This window comes from Acanthopagrus latus, chromosome 9 (genome assembly GCF_904848185.1).
Source record: "Acanthopagrus latus isolate v.2019 chromosome 9, fAcaLat1.1, whole genome shotgun sequence".
NCBI classification, from domain to species: domain Eukaryota; kingdom Metazoa; phylum Chordata; class Actinopteri; order Spariformes; family Sparidae; genus Acanthopagrus; species Acanthopagrus latus.
This window is the reverse complement of record NC_051047.1, coordinates 10,525,288-10,542,698: the sequence shown is the minus strand read 5'-3', so window position 1 is coordinate 10,542,698 and position 17,411 is coordinate 10,525,288. Positions and strand designations below refer to the sequence as shown.

Here is a 17,411-nt window from a genome sequence, read left to right as displayed (position 1 = left end):
TAAAATATTCCCACATTTGCATAAATGAACAAATATATTTACTGAAATAAACACCTCAAATGTGTATTTTGGACATTTCCTTTCCACTTATCTGAAAGAAGACATGGGATCAAAATAGCCCAAAATCTTAAAATTTAGGTTCATCTTAAGTAAATCGTTCTCATCAGGAAAGCCTGGATCGTAACCATCTTTCATTTATTTAACTCTCTCAGCGTTGATTTATGTGTAATAAATCGACTTCTAGTCAGAGTCCTCTCTGATGGAGGAGTGCAAAATGAATCCTTTAATTGTGGCATCTTAAGTGCACTGACACCAAGGAGCTGCAGTGAGTTTTAATGCTTTGTACAGAAGCATCTGGAAAATGATTTTAATGACATTCAACGATTATAAGAGCACGTTCTGAATTAATCCTCATTTCAAATGGAGAGCACCTCTCTTCAAAAGTAACCTTTTCTGAGACATTTTCCTCTGTTTGGAATCAATAGAATGCCAGTCAAATTCAACATTTTAGATGGTAATTTAATGCTGCAGTGTCATTTCCTTGAAATGAGAGCATCAGTTACATGCATGCATTGTTAAAAATGTCAAAGATGCACTATAATGAACTGACAGGTCATAAATGAAGACAATGTTACAAAAATACACTCTATAAAAGAACAGCTTTACTCTAAACAAAGAGGATGTAAACTTCTTCCACATGAGTGCCTCCTTCTGTCACCTCACTCTTGCTACAGCCACATATTTTCATCATCGCTTAATATTATGGGGCTTGAAACATTGCAGTTGTCTAAATTGTTGGCTGTTGACCGATACCCGAGACCGAATGTTTGTCACTTGCGGTGGTCTGTCTGTGCTGCATGTTTCCTCATTGCTTGTAGTATATTAGGTATAGGTACTAGATCTGCCTGTGGTGTGTTCCTGATTCGGCTGCCTCTAATGAGCCACGATGTGTAACAAACATAGTGTTTGAGAGGCGTTTCAAAGAGCTTGAGAGTTTCTTGGGAGGATGTGGTGTGTGTATAGTATTCAGATGTTTGACCTAGAGGGTTCATTTTGGAAATGGTAATTCTGTCATGATAAACTCCCCTTTCTGCTTGGCTGCTGGTTAGATCACGCAGAGTAAAATGCATAATGCAGTGACAGCCCGGGGTTTGCTGTGGTTGTTATTGTGAATTAATGCCATGCTAAAGGTGCACTTTGGGGAAAACGGCTACAAATTTGTGTTTGAACCAAAGAAGGGGAACGTACCATATTTTTGACAGTGAACACCCAGAGGGACATGAAGAGCTGATTAGTTCCAGAAACATCACTCCGAGCCTAATGATGCATGATATGTCATAAAACTCCAGCTGAGACGTCAACAGCCAGCATCTTCTCACCGTTAATCACAATAATGTAACTTTTCTCTGAGGCTGAATTGCTTATTGTCCTTGTGTATCTTTGATCTGAACTGAAATGTTAGCATCATCGAGTGAGTATTTACAAACTGAATTAAACCCGATCGTGTTCTTGCTCTTCCACTATCTCACTCATTCTTGTGCCTCTTCTTTGTCAGGAGAAGAGTGAGCGTTACCTCATGCTCTTCCCTCACGTCCTCCTCATGTTGTCTGCCAGCCCCAGGATGAGTGGCTTCATATTCCAGGTCAGTAAGAAACATTTTTCCCAGTTCAGTCTCATACTGATTTCCACCTCTAGTGTTTAGAGTTGAGTAACTAATACATTGGAATCAATATATGTGTAATTTTTATGTGAAATTCATGTAGAACTCATACTCCAAACACACAGGGGGCAGCATATCACAAGAGTAACTGCTAACTGCTGCTAACTGCAGCTCGTTAGCTCAGTTGAACCTGCAGTTAGCAGTCTGGACTGGGTGCTCTGAGAGTGTTGGTCTTTACACCACTAGCACTGAAGCTTTGGATCCAGATGGGCCAGGGTTAACTGGTTAGCATGCTAACTTCTGTAGATATCTCTGCCAAACAATACATAGAAATTCTAATTTTCATTTAACTAAAAAATATACAGTTTTTTGTGGACCTTACTAATTTATTTCATTTGGTTTGTTTACTCAAAAAAAAAACATTTCTGAGCTTATGTATTATTTCGTCATTAACTATTACATTTCTTCCTTTGAATTTCTTACTTCTCCAAAAATAAACAGTGCCACTTTAAGGGTAATGTCTCTGTTATTTGATGATTCTGATGTGATGATTTCCCTCTACAGGGAAAACTGCCCCTGGCCAGCATGACAGTAACCAAATTAGAAGACTGTGAAGCCCATAAAAACGCCTTTGAGCTCAATGGTAAGGCCACATGAGCTATTCAAGACTCTGAGTGACATTCATTAACAAGATGCCTTCAGCAACATCGTCTCTGTCCCTGCAGGCCCAATGTTTGACCGTCTTCAGGTGGTGTGCACCCACCAGCAGGACCTGCAAGACTGGGTGGAGCACCTGACCAGACAGATCAAACACACTGCAGCCACCACTCCCAGCCACAAGCCTCTCACTGTTCCCTGCCACACGGTCAGGAGCTAATAATTACACACCCACATCCACTCTATTCATTTAAACACTGTGAATATACTTCAGTGTTTCCCGTAAGTTAACGAGACTTTGGCGGCCCGCCATGGTCTCATATTGATCCTAAATGTTTTTCACTTCTCATAAAAGCGCTGAAGATCTCCAGCATTTTGTGTTCTTGCTTCAGCAAAGCTTCCTTCGCTCCCAGTCAGTCTACGCCCCTGCCCCCTTCTGTGCACGTCCACGCACTCTCTGTCTCAAAGACATTGCACACACACACACACACACAATAGCACTCCAGCCTTAGGCACACAAATTATGCCACCTCTCCTTCGTATCAAAGCTATGTCAACAACTCCGATGCACAATCAACATAAGCTGCAGACTCTGGATTATGCTCTGTCTCTGCATCATTGCAGAATCTTCCACGTCCGCATTGCGATGCATCTTATAATCAAGAAATTTACAAACCTCGTAACAATTATGATAATTTTGTTTACAAAAGGGTGGATTGCATGTTGGGGGCTGCAACGTGGCAGAAGGTAACTGCCTTGTATACATCATGTTCAAATCCTTCTGCTGGAGTTCAGTTTAGGGGAATGTAATGTCATTCTATGATTTAGGCCCATTAAGAGTACAGTTTCTTACTGAACTGTGCACACCTAACATTGAGTGTAGTAATGCATCACCGGAGTGTTTCAGAGCAGTTAAGTGGAGGAGCAGAACTGTCTGTTTTGTGATAAATCTTAACATTGACCCTTTTTTGTTCCATTTCTCAGCTCCCATCTCACCCCCTCACCCCATCCCGGCATGCTGAGGGGAGGGCCATGACAGTGGCTCCCACATACCACACCCTGCCCCACCCCTCCTCCCATGGGACATCTCTTTCCAGTACTATGATGTGGGGCCCATTGGAACCACCAAACACCCCCAAACCCTGGAGCCTGAGCTGTCTGCGACCCGCACCCCCTTTAAGACCCTCTGCAGCCCTCTGCTACAAGGAAGTGAGGAGCAGTGTTTTTATGTACTCAAGACTTATTTATGTTTTTTTTTTGTTAAATATCTTAATTATCTAATTATCATGCACTTGTTTCTCTTTTTCTGCACCCCCATGTGCAGGATCTTAGTAAAAGTCCTAAGAGTGTGAAGAAACTTCTTCCAAAGCGCAAGCCTGAGAGGAAACAGTCTGAGGAGGAATTTGCCTTGAGGAAGAGTATGTTTAAAATCTTTCCATTTTCCCACCTGTTTGTGTTGAAACCACTAAAATGTGTTTTCTTGAATCATGAAAGTGTAATGCAAGAGTTGACCACCTGGCCAATACATAGTTTAAACAAAGGAGGGGCAGCATATCACCAGAGTAACCTCTAAATGCTGCCAGCTGTAGCTGCTGTTAGCTAGTCGGCCCAATTACATGTGCAGCCAGCCATCTGAACTCGGAGCTATGAGCATGCTTCTTCACGTCTCTTTGTAGTTGTTTTGTGTCATTTTGTGTTAGATTGAAGTCTTCTTGTAGTCATTTGTTGTCTCCCTCTATCACTGCTGTGTCTCTTTGCAGTTGTATGATTGACCATCTTAAAGAAAACAGTTTCTTCAAAGGACACTCCCTTGGGCCTGAGCCCAGTATGCATGGTCAGTAAACTATCCAGTCTTTGAGGGACATATAATAATTTTTTTTTTCTTTCCATTCTCAGGTACAGCTGCTCTGGAAGAAGATGCCCAGATCCTGAAAGTTATTGAGGCGTACTGCACCAGCGCCAAAACCAGGCAGACTCTTAACTCCAGTAAGAGATCACAAAGTCATACTTGTACTGTACATGTTCATGCACAAAAGAAGAGAGGTTCATACTGCAGCTTGCTGTCTCTGTGTACTGCTGTACCTGTATTCTGTGCATCTCAGTGCCTTTCTTTAACACTGGTACTCTGAGCTGATCTTTCTAACAGTATCTTCTCCTTCTGTCTGTCTCTTCTCCACCCTTCACTTTTATGGCATCGCTTTGGTTTTCCTCGAGTTCCTTCTTTATCTCCCCTTTCTTTCATCAACATTTTGTTTTCTCTTTGGACAAACATTTTTCTCCCTGTATTCTGATTTGCTCCATTACACCTCCCCCCACATCTCTCATCGGTTTTTATGATTTACCATTTGTTGCGCGTTGCCTACGCTACCTGCACCATCACCCCTCTTTTCCGCCCACCATTTCTTCCCATCACATTGGTGATGTCATCGCCAAACTTGGCCCACCCCGACCAGCCTGGCAGGGCACCGATCTGATGCACAACCACGTGCTGGCCGACGTGGACCGGTCCTGTATGGACTCGCCGGGCCGCCGTAGCAGCGTGTCACGGCCAGAATTGTCCTCTGACCTTTCGGAGGACTCTGACTATGACTCCATCTGGACCACCCACAGTTACAGGATGGGTTCAGTGCCGCGTAAGAGCTGCATCTCTCACCAGAACTAAAGAACGTACAGTACTGCCACGCTGTACTGTAATGTAACGTACAGCGCGCTTACCTCTTTTACCTTCAATGTATTAAAAGAAACTAGATTTTTTTAATTTATCTATTTATTTTCTATGATATATTTGTTCATTTTTTTTGTTAACTTATTTGGTTTATTTATTTTTAGACTGTTTGTTTGAAGATGTTTTAAGCATCTCCCTGTTGCCTTGCCACTTTCCCTTTTATGTGCCTCCTCTCTTTGTGTAGTTGTCATGCAGTAAGTGTTTGGTAATTCTTGTTAATTTATCTTGAATGTGACCACTCCCCTTGTTTGACCGTAAACGTGGCGGACTCTCTCAGCAGGGAGTACAGGGATGTTGGAGTGGAGTGTAGGGGAGGGATAAACGAGGGAGGGAGAGATGGGGATCTTTCCTGTCTGATATTCAGATGTAATTCAGGAACGAGTGTTATTCTATTTACCATGTACTACTTCTCTCCAGTATGTGTTTCTGGAGTATTTATGCTCAAACATAGCACAGATGCCACACACACACATGCACAGGCTGCTGCAGGAGAGTACAGCAGCATGCAAATGAAATATTCAAAAATCTTAACATTTTCTTTCTGTTTTCATAATTTGGATCTTTATTCATGTTCCTAGTATAAAGCAGGATTTAATTTAACATTGCAACACATGACCAAAAGCTATTAAATGCTGAAAAAATCTTGCAAAATGTAATAGTTTGTGAAACAGTTAATTTTTTGACGTAGCTGCTACAGGAACGTCGCTCTCTGGTCTAGCTTTCTTCAGCTGGATAAAAGCTACTGGACTCAAGGGTCAATTTAAAGGGTCAGTTCCCTCAATTATGAAAAGAAAAAAAAAACATTTTCTCATTTAGCCTCTAGTTGTATCCAGTCATGCAGATGGTTTTGGTTTATCCAGGATTTTTCCATCAACTACAATACAGTGAATGGGATTGTGTTTGTGGTGCACACAGCTTCATACAGCTACATCCGATTAAACAAATCAAATCAACACCAAAGCATCTTTCTAGGATCAATTTCTTCATTAGTCTAAATAATTCTAAGCCCTTACTGCCAAGAGTTTTAATTCAAACTGCTTCATGCGTAAGAAAATGTCCCAAGGAAATCTGTGTACAATGTGTTTAGTAACACACTTGGTGATTTTTTTTTTACATTTGTTTTTTCAATCCTACTTTCTGCATCAATTGATACATCTTGAAAGTTAAGTGATAAAATAGGTGTTTTTAATTTTTATTTTTGGGGAACTGAGCCTTTAAGTCACTTATTTTAATAATTTACTGTACTGCATAGTCTCCTAAGCATCATCCTTTAAAGCCTGATCTTCCATCCAGTAATGTTGCTGTCTGTCAGTGGTTCTACAGGGTTGCATTTATATGTTGTTTTAAGCGTCAAGTTATCACGTTAATAAAATACCTTAAACAAGCATAGCATACCAACCCGACAATAATAAACTGTACACTACAGCGAACACAGCTACAGTCCTGTAATACAAATCAACTGCCTTTTGTCTTCTGCTAGTTAAGGAAATAGTTGGACATTTTGGGGAAGACTTTGGAGTTATATGAGAAGTTTGATACCACTCCCAGATCTGTCTGTAAAAAAATTTAACAAGAGCCAGATGCAGGTTATCTTTGTTTAGCATACAAGCTGGAAGCATGGGGAAACGGTTAGCTAGATGCTGTTTGACATAAATAGAAGACTGAGCATAACTTAAGTTCACAAGTTAACTGAATTAAGCAATCTGTGTCAGAAAGTTTCATTTTCAGTTGGATTGCCTTTCCCTCCTGGTTCCCCGTTTCCAGTCTCTATGCTAAGCTAGCCAAAACATGTCCCAACTCGAGCCCTTTAGCCAACACAAAAACATGAAGTTGATACCAAATACTCACTCATGGAAGGAAAGCAAATTAAAGAAATCCTGATTCAGTCTTTTAGATACTTTAAGCTCGCTAGGCTAGCAGTTTCCTTTGCTTCCAGCCTTATGCCAAACTAGGCTTAACATCTGCTAGCTATAGCTTCATAGTAACTGCACAGTGGTATCAATGTTTTCATCAAACTATTGGCAAAAGAGCGAACAAGCCCATTTTCTCAAAATGTTGAACTTTTCCATTCCGCTGTGGTTTTTCACCAGACTCAGACCAGGTTAGCATAATGTCAAAAACAAACATCCCTTGTGTCGCAACAAACTAGCACCTATGCTACGGCCTCATAAGCCAGACATGCCTTTGTGTTGTCCGGCTTATGAGGTTTCCCATGCTATCTCCTGCATTAATGACTATTTTTATGAAGAAGTATTTTTCCAGTGTTGGTATTAAAAGTACAGGTCGGCATCCACTAAGAGTCTATCTCCTCTTACAGCAAGCAATGTGAATGACATAAGGAATATATTAGTCAATGTAACAGTACTATTTACTGTTTCTGAAACAATTTCTTTATTGAATTCATTATTTTGTATACAGGTGTTTTTTTTAATTTGTATTTTATTCTGTATGTCAATGTTTACAAAATGATCCCTGAAAGAATAATTTGTTTGTTTTTGTTTTGTTTTTTCTTTCTTTTCTTTTCTTTTTTCTTTTTTTTTTTCACATTTTGAAAAAAATCTGTATCAAAGTTTACACTGAAAATTATAACATGAAGTGTTTGAATTATTTTGCACAATCATGTAATGGGCCAGTGGGTGTGGGGGATAGAATCTGTTAAATTCTGTACTTTCTGTCGTCTACCTACAGTGTGTATGATATAGTCCTAAAGGTAGACTTGAGTATTCAGTGTTACTGTAAAGTAAATGCTCATTCGTAGTGTAAATGCTCACCTTCGGTGTTTTGAAAGCATTGGGGTTAAAAAAAAAAAAAAAGAAAAGAAAAACAAACAAGAGACCAACATGATTATACGGGAACATTTCTATGTATACTACTCATTCAGCCTCAGAATACTGTCAGAGTGGACTTGAAATATAAGAGCACATAGTCTCCCTTTCTGTAAATATTAGTTGTCATGGAGCAAGAAAAAATAAAACCCATTCTACCTTCTATGAGTATTTGAGCTAAGAATATCACTGTCCTTATATCATGTGCTATACTTTGTGACAGGTGTATTCTGTGGTTTAAGAAACTAAGTCAAACTGTGGGACAGGCAGGGGGAAGAGACCAACTGTCTTTGACCAACGTTGTCCTCTGTGTGCTCTAATGCTGTATTCAGTTCACACATGTGACCATGTCTTATCTATCAGCGCTGTCAGTGTATTTGTTCTACACTGCTGAAGTGTTCCAGTCCCAAACGCTGTATTATGAGTTTTGAATAAATCTGTCATTTGGTAGACACTGGCATTCTGGTGATTTGTTAGAGCAGCAAATCTCATTGTGTCTTGTGTGTTGTCATTGGGGGAAAATGTCTCTGAGTTCTCATTAATTTAAGATTGGCAGACTTGTAATGTGAACGAATGAATGGATTTGTTTGTCTTTTTTGCCAGATATCTCCCCAGCTTCTCATTTCCTCTCACTTTCTCTGGCTCTCGTCTGATGTCTGGTCTGTGCATGACTAACACACTACTACTGCCACTTGTGGTGTACGTTTGCTTCTCTTCGATGCTGTCACCCGTTTCCATAAAGAAGTTCAGACTGTGGTCTGAAAAAGTATTTCACAGGACAACTCAGCACTGACTCGTCTTAGTACAAGGTGAGACAAGCAAAGTACCAGTTGTTGAGTGCTCTTCTGTTTTGAAACAGGGCCGCGAACGGAAACAGAGCTGCACGTGATCATCCCCGGTGAGAAGAAAGTCCTGGTGGAGGGTCCCAGTCGCAATGGACAAAGTTCTGGAGAAGAAAAGTAAGATGATAGATAAATATCTCTCTCTCAAGCTTCTTGTTTGCCCTGAATCACTGACTGAACATATTGTAAATCCTAAAAAAAAAAAAGCCTAAATTATTATTTTGTAAATGGGCTTTCATACCCCATCTGTGGTAATGTTGTGAGATATCCAAGATTTCTCTTGAATCTGATAACAAGTAGAACACTTGCTGGTATAGCCAGTACCAACACGATACAGAAGTTAAATAAAATGGCATTCTGTAGTGTTTTGAACGTAGGGAACTCCTGTTGTTTGAACATCAACACGCAAACCGAAGCCAAAACAGACCACTGCGTCACAAACTCATCTTATGCTTTGTCGTTCTTAAACTTCAGATGTCAAACAAAGTTTGTGGTGTCTCCAAGGTACCACCCAGTCCTCACACACACTTCTTTAAAAAATGTGAACTTGCTCTTTTAATAACCAGTCGTGATAAGTTGACCTGTAAATATGATCATATTAAAGGAGCCTGGTGGATGTGGTGTACGCCCTGAGGGATGAGGTTCAAGAGCTGAAACAGGTGAATGTTTGGGATTTTTCATGAAAAATCACGATGAATTGTACGCTGAGTATGGAGGATGCAAAATGTTAGCTACATGGAAATATATGTGTAATGATACCTGGTGATGAATCTGTTTACAACGTGCATGACAAGATTGTTCGACCTCACAGGATAATAAGAAGATGAAGAGGTCACTGGAGGAGGAGCAGAGAGCAAGGAAGGATCTGGAAAAGGTTGTCAGGAGGGTGCTGAAGAGCATGAACGACCCGACATGGGACGAGACAAACCTTTGAGGAAACCTTTGAGCATCATCATCGTCATCTGAAGCATTGAAATGAGAAAGGCAGAGCATGTTTGTGTGGGCTTGCTTGTGCGGTGTTTGTGTGTGAGAGACGCACACACTTTACATGCATAATTTAAGGTTGGTTGTGTGAGTGAATCTGTAAGCTGATAGTTGAGTGTTTGCTCTAATTGGAGTGTCGTTACTGCTCTTTTGATGGAAAGACAGGAGTCACTGGGACGTGATGTTGATACGGCTGGACCATCTTTTTCATGGTAACATTCCTTGAACACCCAACGTGATGGTGTGACCATCATCAGTGTCTTTGGTAGTGTTCAATGTGGCCCGAAGAACGGTGGAGAGAAGACCTCTCCCTCTGTTTACAATCATTTAACAGTCTGCTGTCCAATGGTACATCAGTGGTACTTGAATGGTAACAAAGGCTTTGGAAACACCTGAACTTGAACCATGCCATTTCATAACCTTTTTTATGCTATTTAATTTTTTAATGAATTGATTTTGTTTGGCCTCTTTCTCCGACACAGGCTTAGCCTGGTGTTTTCAGCCTGAAGTTAAGCTTGTGTCTGGAAGCTCATCTTTTGTGAACGTTTTAATTTTTGTTGTTGTTGTTGTTACTGTTTGACCTCCTCTAGGTTTCGACCTTCTCCCTAGGCATCCTATGGAATTGTATAGATATTGAATTTGTACTGTATAATGTAAATACTGCTAAAAGATGAGCCTTTGAAATAAATGTGGTTTTAGAAGAATGACTTTGAATTGCTGCTTCACCTGCTCCAACAGCACAAAGTAAAAAGGAACCTCTGCTCTCTGTCTCTTTCACTCACACACACACAAATACCCAAGGCTGGATTACCAACTCAGCAAAAGAGGCAGCTGCCCTGTGAGATAAATAATTTGATTTGTTTATTTGCTGTGCATACATCTGAATTAAATGTGCCACCTCTGCCTGTGCCTAGCTCACATTGGTCTTTAACAAAACGTGTGCCTATACATTGTAATCAAAGTGGCTAGAGCTCACTGATGCACAGAAAAGACTAAGACTGTTCTACACTATCATAGGAATACTACTTGTGTTTCTCGGTCTCTGTATACCTTGAAGGGGACTTGATGGGGACCTGGAGGTGTCAGGAGATCAACAATAGACCCTTTTTTCATTGAGGTACCCTGGATAATCCTGCCATTAAAACAGGGCAGGGCTTCTAGACCTTGTGACCCTCCTTGCAAAAAGTATCCTGTTATTTTCACGAATAAAAACAAAAAAGCAAAAATCAAGGACTTTTTATTTCTAATTGATCTTGTGACCTCTCATAACCTTGCCACCTATCTATAGGTCTCAATCTTCTTTGGCCAAATAACAGCGTAAACCACAAGTTTAATAGAATCATCCAAAGACTTAGTAGTGCATGTCTTTGAAAAGTATTGAACCCACATTTCTTTGCTCATCTTTTTACAACACTAAATCGCTGGAGAATTATTTTTCTTTTCACGAGGGTGGCTTTTTACTGCTCAGCCATAAAAAAAAAAAAAAAAAATCAAAGTTAAAACAAATGTGTAATTAAGTCAAAACTTAGAACTTAAACCTTTTCGCTATGACAGTAGCCTATTGCTCACTTGTTTACCACTGTCATCATGCTGAAGGTAGGTCAGAGGGTCTGCCCAGTCCACAGAGTCTCATCAGGCTGTTCAGGTGGGCAGTATTTGTCTTCACAATCAGAAAGTAATGTGATGATACTGTAACCTAAAGTATTAGCCTATCACTATCTTTACTTACTTATCATTTACCCTTGAGGTTTGGTTTTAGGCAGGCTGTGAATCTGCCTGGAAGAAAAGGTTGACTCTGCTCTAGCCAGGATACATTTCTCCTAGTACCAGTCATCCAACGCTGCCTTCGGAAATGGCGCGAAATTGCGCTGTAGTCGAACTGTGTCCGCCCGCCATGTTGGCGCTGCAGTCGAACTGTTTCCGCCCGCCAAGTTGGTGCTACGTTGTTTATTTTGCTAACAGGAGTGCTGCTGCTGCTCCTATAGCATTTCACAGACAGGCTGGTCAGTGAAAAAAGTTTGTCTGTTCTGTACTGTCAGCGTTTGTCCCTAATTTTTGTGGAGACTAAACTGGAAGAAGAGAGGAATCTGATGGCAGATTTGGACCTCCTGCATCACATCTTCACCAAGGTACAGTGCAAACAGGTAGCTACTGTTTACTCTGACAGGACTCTACTCAGTTACTAGAGGGTTACATAGTAAATGAAGAAGCTTTTTAGCGTTTGCTCTTTACTTTATACTGCTGTACTGATATCCGTCTGCTACTTATCATCACAACCTTACATTTCACATGAAACTTTTTTTTTTCAAGCTATGGAGAATTGTCAGTTTAATTAATTAATTAATTAATTGTCAGTTTTATATATATATATATATATATATATATATATATATATATATATATATATATATATATATACACACACACACATATACATATATATATATATATATATATATATATATATATATATATATATATATATATATATATATATATATATATATATACAATGGCTCCTTGACAGGTTTGTTTTGTATTCCAATATGATTATTTTGAATGGATTTTGGTTTTCCATTCTCAATGAATGGTCTGTACAGTAGAGCACACCTACTCACAGCACATTTGGTTGAACGGATGTAGAGAACTCAATGACATATGAGTTAGGACATAACAAGCCTAAATTTTAATTTCCTTGTTATTTTTCTCAGTAATATTTGGCGTTCAAGACGACAGCATTTTACAAGCTCTTGCTCTTTATCTCTTGTCCTCCTCCAATGAAGCTCTCCAGGGTTCTGTTGTGCCTTACGGTTTTTTACCCCCACCCCACCCACAAACAGTTGCTGATACAAAACAGAGGAGGATAAGAGATCCTGAAATATGTGACCTTTAGCTGCTAAATGCTCCACTGTGTTCATCAGCTAGTTGCAAATTGTCACTTTCTGCCATGTGACAGCGTACAGTGGGTTTAACAGGGCCTTTTTTTTAATTAAAAAACAAAACAAAACAAAACAAACAGCTGCTTGCTGCTGCTGGAGACATGGTTGATGACAATACACCAGAACTGTAAAGCCATGTTGGCTGTGTTGTACAACATCCAACACTTGAATTGCTGTTGTGTGCACAAGATACAATTTATTCCCACATTTTGGTAAATTCGAGAACACGAGATACAATTCATTCCCATGTCTTGTTTACTTTACCACAATAAGTGTATAAGAAGGGAGACAGCACAATGTCTTTTTTTCTGTGTACTGCTGAAAGACTTGAAGGACTCTGAAAGCTTTGCCAGTTTGGAAAAACACTGCATTTATAAGGGTTTTGTTGTGGAAGCTGTTACTGTCACTCCCCAGTCTATGCCTTGCTGACCTTTGTGTACGCTTGTCGGGAATGACAAGGTTGAAACTTGGCTAACAAATAAAATCCTCGTGCCCTCTCTGTGTGAATATGTTAAAACTGTTTATCTTAAGTTGACTACTGCTACAACAATGTCCCCTTCTCAATATGGGGTCAGTTAAAATAATCCCATACCGTCTGTTTTGCTCTGCTACACTGCTGCCGCTGCTGCTCTGTGCATTCCTCTGTTACACTGTTGCAAAAACAAACTACTGCTGTTGCCAGAGCTCATACACAGAAGTCTCATTTTGGCTCAGAGTTCTCAATTTAAGTGTTTTGATCGTCACTCCCAAAGCTCTGTTTTGCTGAAGATGGTGTATGCTTGTGGGGAGTGATGAGGTCGGACTTAGGTGAATGTGTTGTCTATGTTTGTTCTTAATCTTTTCCACGCGAAGCTGAAAGTGACACACGGGGGCATTTTGAATGGAATGAAAGCCATGCAAAAAGTGCAACACAAAAAAAAAAACAAAAACAAAAAACGGTTCGTGTGGCAATGATATTGATTGCATCTTGTCTTTGACCCTAACAAAACAATCATTCATGCTCATGCCTGTGTGTACTTTTGTGCGTGTTTGTGTATATTCCGCGTCTTTTTGAAACGACCGGCCTATTGAAATCTATTGTGCACCTTGATAATCGTGACAAGCTTTGTGGGGAGAAGATGATCCCATTCTGCTGCTGCTGGATGAATAAGCACAGATGTCAACCTTTTCACTGTGACTCTCACCTTGTCCACTCATTAGTAATGAAAACAGTTGCCTTTTGTTTCGCGCTGAATATTCCTTCATAAGAACAAAGGCACGATTCACATTCATTCTGTGAAGCAGATCTCGGCAGATAAAGCCAGGCCAGCGCTGTCGTGTTCTGACCTTGTGGGCCTGATTCTCTCACAGTGTTGGACTGGCCTACTGCCACTCAGTCCCCAGTAATGAACCAGAGCGTGAAAAGAGAAACTGCCTTAATACCTGGATCTCTTAGTTGATGTTCCAGGTGGAGGTAGATGAGTACACATTGCTTTCCCCAACTTCTTGTCTCTACTTTACCAGAACAACTAAAGAGCCTCCCTCCTTCCTTCTGTCAAGTGTCTGGCGGGTGAGAAACTTTTGAACTGAAGAGGCAGACGTGTATTATCAGGGTTCTGACCTGCACCAGCCCCTCTTCACTCTCTCTGCCTCTTTCTTCCGACCAGGATGGAGTGACAGCTTGTCACTGTGGGTCCTGCACAATACGGCTCAGACCCCCTGACTATTGTGGAGCTTGTAAAAAGCATCAAGGTCTTCCTCTCTCTTTCATTCACTCTTTTCTCTCTCTTTTCAAAGCAGAGAATCAATCAGCTGTACACACACACACACACACACACACACACACACACACACACACATACATACACACGACTCACTTCTTTTTCCCTTCCATCTGTCTATTCAGCAGCCAGTGATCATTTAGACTTGACATGTATTGTGAAAAACTGAGCTGCTCTGCCTCTTTCTTCTTCTCTTTCTTTCACTCCCTTTCTCTTTCAACTGTCTGTCATTAATGTCCAGGTCTTACAATATACGAACAGAGGAGGAGAAGAAAGCGAAGAGTGAGGGATGAATTGATGGATGGGAGGATAAGCACTCAGTGTCCTTTCTTTAAAGATTTGTTATTGTACAGTACTGTCTCCCAGTCATTTTTGGTTGGTGTTTCAGTCTGAAAGCCCGTCCACGTGCTCTTTTGTATGGGAAAGCAATAAGGCCCCATTGAATGAAGCTGAATGGACCTGCCATCCTTAGGGGCTGAGGCCTGAGGACTCCTATTCTTTAGCCCCCAATCTAATTGGAGCTGAAATGAAATGGAGGTTTCTTATGAAAATAGGCTTTGTTTGGCCGCAAGGCTGGTAATTCATAAACAATAAGCAGGGCTCCATTGTGTAGATAATAATATATTCATGCCGCTGGAGATGGGGAGAAGGCAAAGCGAAGGCTGAGGATATATAAGGAGGATAGGCAGAGACAGGGATGGAGAGTGGAGGGATAAGAGGAAGGGGAGGAGGAAGACTAGGGACTAATGGCAAATAGTGTGTCAAAGAAAATTGGTAATGGTTGGGTAGAGGCAGGGGAAGTGAAAGGACCAAAAGTGGGTAGGAGTGAAAACTGAGTGGGAGTTAGGGGTGAAAATGACGAGAATAAGAGAGATACGAATGAGGCGAGGAGGGCGGGAGATTGGGAAATGGTTTTGAGTATCTCTAAGCCTACAGGTGACTGGTTTGGCAGCAGCAGGGGGAGAAGGCACCGAACGAGACTATCAGAAAAATGGGATGGGTTGCACGCCGCAGATCTGTGTGGAGTTGTGAGAGTGGTGGAGCTGATAGAGTGGATTGGTCAAGTGCAGAGATAGAGCAGAGCAAAGCAGTCAAAGCCTAACAGGCGAGGGGGGAAGAGGAAAGAGGAGGGGAGCCCGGCAGCGTGTGTGCGGTGGTATAAAAACTGACAGGAGTGCTTTCTCCGCCTGGAGACACGATGGGTGGCTGAGAAAAAGCAGGTGAGCTTTCATGCCACTTTGATGCACCAGACTATCTAGATGATCTCTCACTGTTATCTTCTATAATCGCGCAGGTCGAAACTGCTTCTGCAAGATGATCCTCAGCTGAGTCTAAACACTCTGAAAGAAATGTTTCACTGTTCGACATTCTCAGCTGGACCAAAAACATGCTGGACTTTTAAGTGCTCTGTGGAGTGATGGACTGACTGAAGGGGGACCCGGCTTCCTGTATCCGCTCTGAGCAGCTGTCACTGTTCATGTCACAGGATTTTTATCAGTTCATTTGGAAGTGATGCTGACAAAAGTGTAGGACTGGAGACTCCCGTTCCCCTGGATACTTCTGGGAAACACTTCCTCAATGCTGCAAGCTCGATTTCCAATTTTTCTACTTTTTTACATGTATTTTTTTCAAATGACAGTATATCCTGGGCTCAGTTTTGTGAAAGTGGAGGGAGAGGATATTGATGAAATGCAACACTGAATTTGTACACACCTCATATTTGATTTCACTGCCTCAGAGATGCATATCTTAACTAATGGTGAGTAAGTCTGAAATGGCACTTTGAGCTGAGTTTGTGTGTCTGTGAGTGTGTTAGTGGTGTTTGCATGCACCTTGCACAGACAAGAAAGATTTCATCTGCATGTCCACACAGTGCGGTGGAAAAAAACAAAATTTAAGTGCAATGTCAAGTGTAAGAAGTGATCGCATAGTTTAGTTGCGGTCCTTGTGAATTCAGAGTTTTTTCTGTCGTCACTTCTCAGCAAAGGAGGAATCTCTAAGCCTCTCAGGATATTAAACAGAACATGACAGAACTAAAAACAGCAGGCTTTTATGAAAGCAAATATTCTTAGGCAGTGCAGTTGTGTGTACATGTATTGCTGTCAACAGCACACTGCTGTGTGCATGTGTGTGTGTGCGGGTGAGAACCCTTCTGTCTGTCTGTAAATTCATCGCTAGACATATAAAAAAAAAAAAATGATGTTCAGTGCAGAAGGAGTTGTTATGTAATCAGTCATGGTATCTAAAGAGAGTTATTACTTTGTATCCTCTCTACCAGTTCTTATGATTTATATGGGCAGATAAAAATGTCTTTTTGTAATGTAAATGTTTTTAGAATTAAATGTATATTTTTGCTGATGTAAGAAAAATCAGGAGATGGCAACTAACAGAAAGATTGAAATGTATTAAGGCTTCTTGGTGATGTTTTTACATGGTGGCCAAAAGGTGGTGGTGTTTACTTAGATCCAAACATGTGATCTCTGACGCTGTGAATTTTCCAGTCGAGCCACTAGATGTCAGTATTTATCAATATATGAACAAGAGCCCCCTCTTGCCTCTCCAACATCAGACCAAATCCAGCATGAGGCTGAAGTTACGTGCTCATATTCTCTCACTGTTTGCATACACAGAGTTTATGTAAAATATTATCGGTCCTAACAGCGTGAGGATATATTCTTTACATTAAACATATATTATATAAAATGCTACGCTGAATAACGGCTCATGTTCTGTTATTAATGCTTTAGCAGGGTTTTAAATGACAACGCAGCTTTCATTAGCCCAATTTTATCAGGCAGATTGGTCCTCAAAAGAAAAAAAATAAATTTATGTTGTAGCTAATAAAGTTAGACTGCAAAATGTAATACTGTATTCCGTGACATCGCAGAGGTTTAGCATTTGCTCTTAATCATACAGTTTCTCCTACCACGAGATGGCAATCACACATAATGAAAATCCTCTCAGCTGTAAGGCAGTGCGTGTGAGTGTGTGTATACTCTCCACATGCTTTCGCTTTTAA

The 17,411-nt window shown here is 40.7% G+C and overlaps 2 protein-coding genes across 8 annotated transcripts in view; both read left to right on the top strand.

Annotated features, from left to right (window-relative positions):
- arhgef7a (Rho guanine nucleotide exchange factor (GEF) 7a) overlaps positions 1-10,454 on the top strand; it is a 37,365-nt gene extending 26,911 nt beyond the window's left edge. For 2 of the 5 annotated variants that reach the window (XM_037109470.1, XM_037109471.1), the window contains 10 exons: positions 1,556-1,642; positions 2,225-2,303; positions 2,386-2,525; positions 3,302-3,526; positions 3,642-3,735; positions 4,214-4,303; positions 8,727-8,826; positions 9,184-9,213; positions 9,314-9,368; positions 9,521-10,400. In XM_037109470.1, the coding sequence (XP_036965365.1) occupies positions 1,556-1,642; positions 2,225-2,303; positions 2,386-2,525; positions 3,302-3,526; positions 3,642-3,735; positions 4,214-4,303; positions 8,727-8,826; positions 9,184-9,213; positions 9,314-9,368; positions 9,521-9,643 (1,023 nt within the window). In that variant the 3' untranslated portion in view covers positions 9,644-10,400. Of the gene's footprint in view, positions 1-1,555; positions 1,643-2,224; positions 2,304-2,385; positions 2,526-3,301; positions 3,527-3,641; positions 3,736-4,213; positions 4,304-4,770; positions 4,951-8,726; positions 8,827-9,183; positions 9,214-9,313; positions 9,369-9,520 lie in introns of all 5 variants that reach the window. The other 3 variants (XM_037109472.1, XM_037109474.1, XM_037109473.1) reach the window with 3 other exon arrangements.
- A 1,161-nt stretch (positions 10,455-11,615) lies between these two features.
- The window catches only part of sox1a (SRY-box transcription factor 1a), an 85,881-nt gene continuing 80,085 nt past the window's right edge, over positions 11,616-17,411 (top strand). For all 3 annotated transcript variants that reach the window (XM_037110883.1, XM_037110882.1, XM_037110881.1), the window contains exon 1: positions 11,616-11,822. The gene's annotated coding sequence lies outside the window, so the exon portion shown is untranslated. The remainder of the gene's footprint in view (positions 11,823-17,411) is intronic.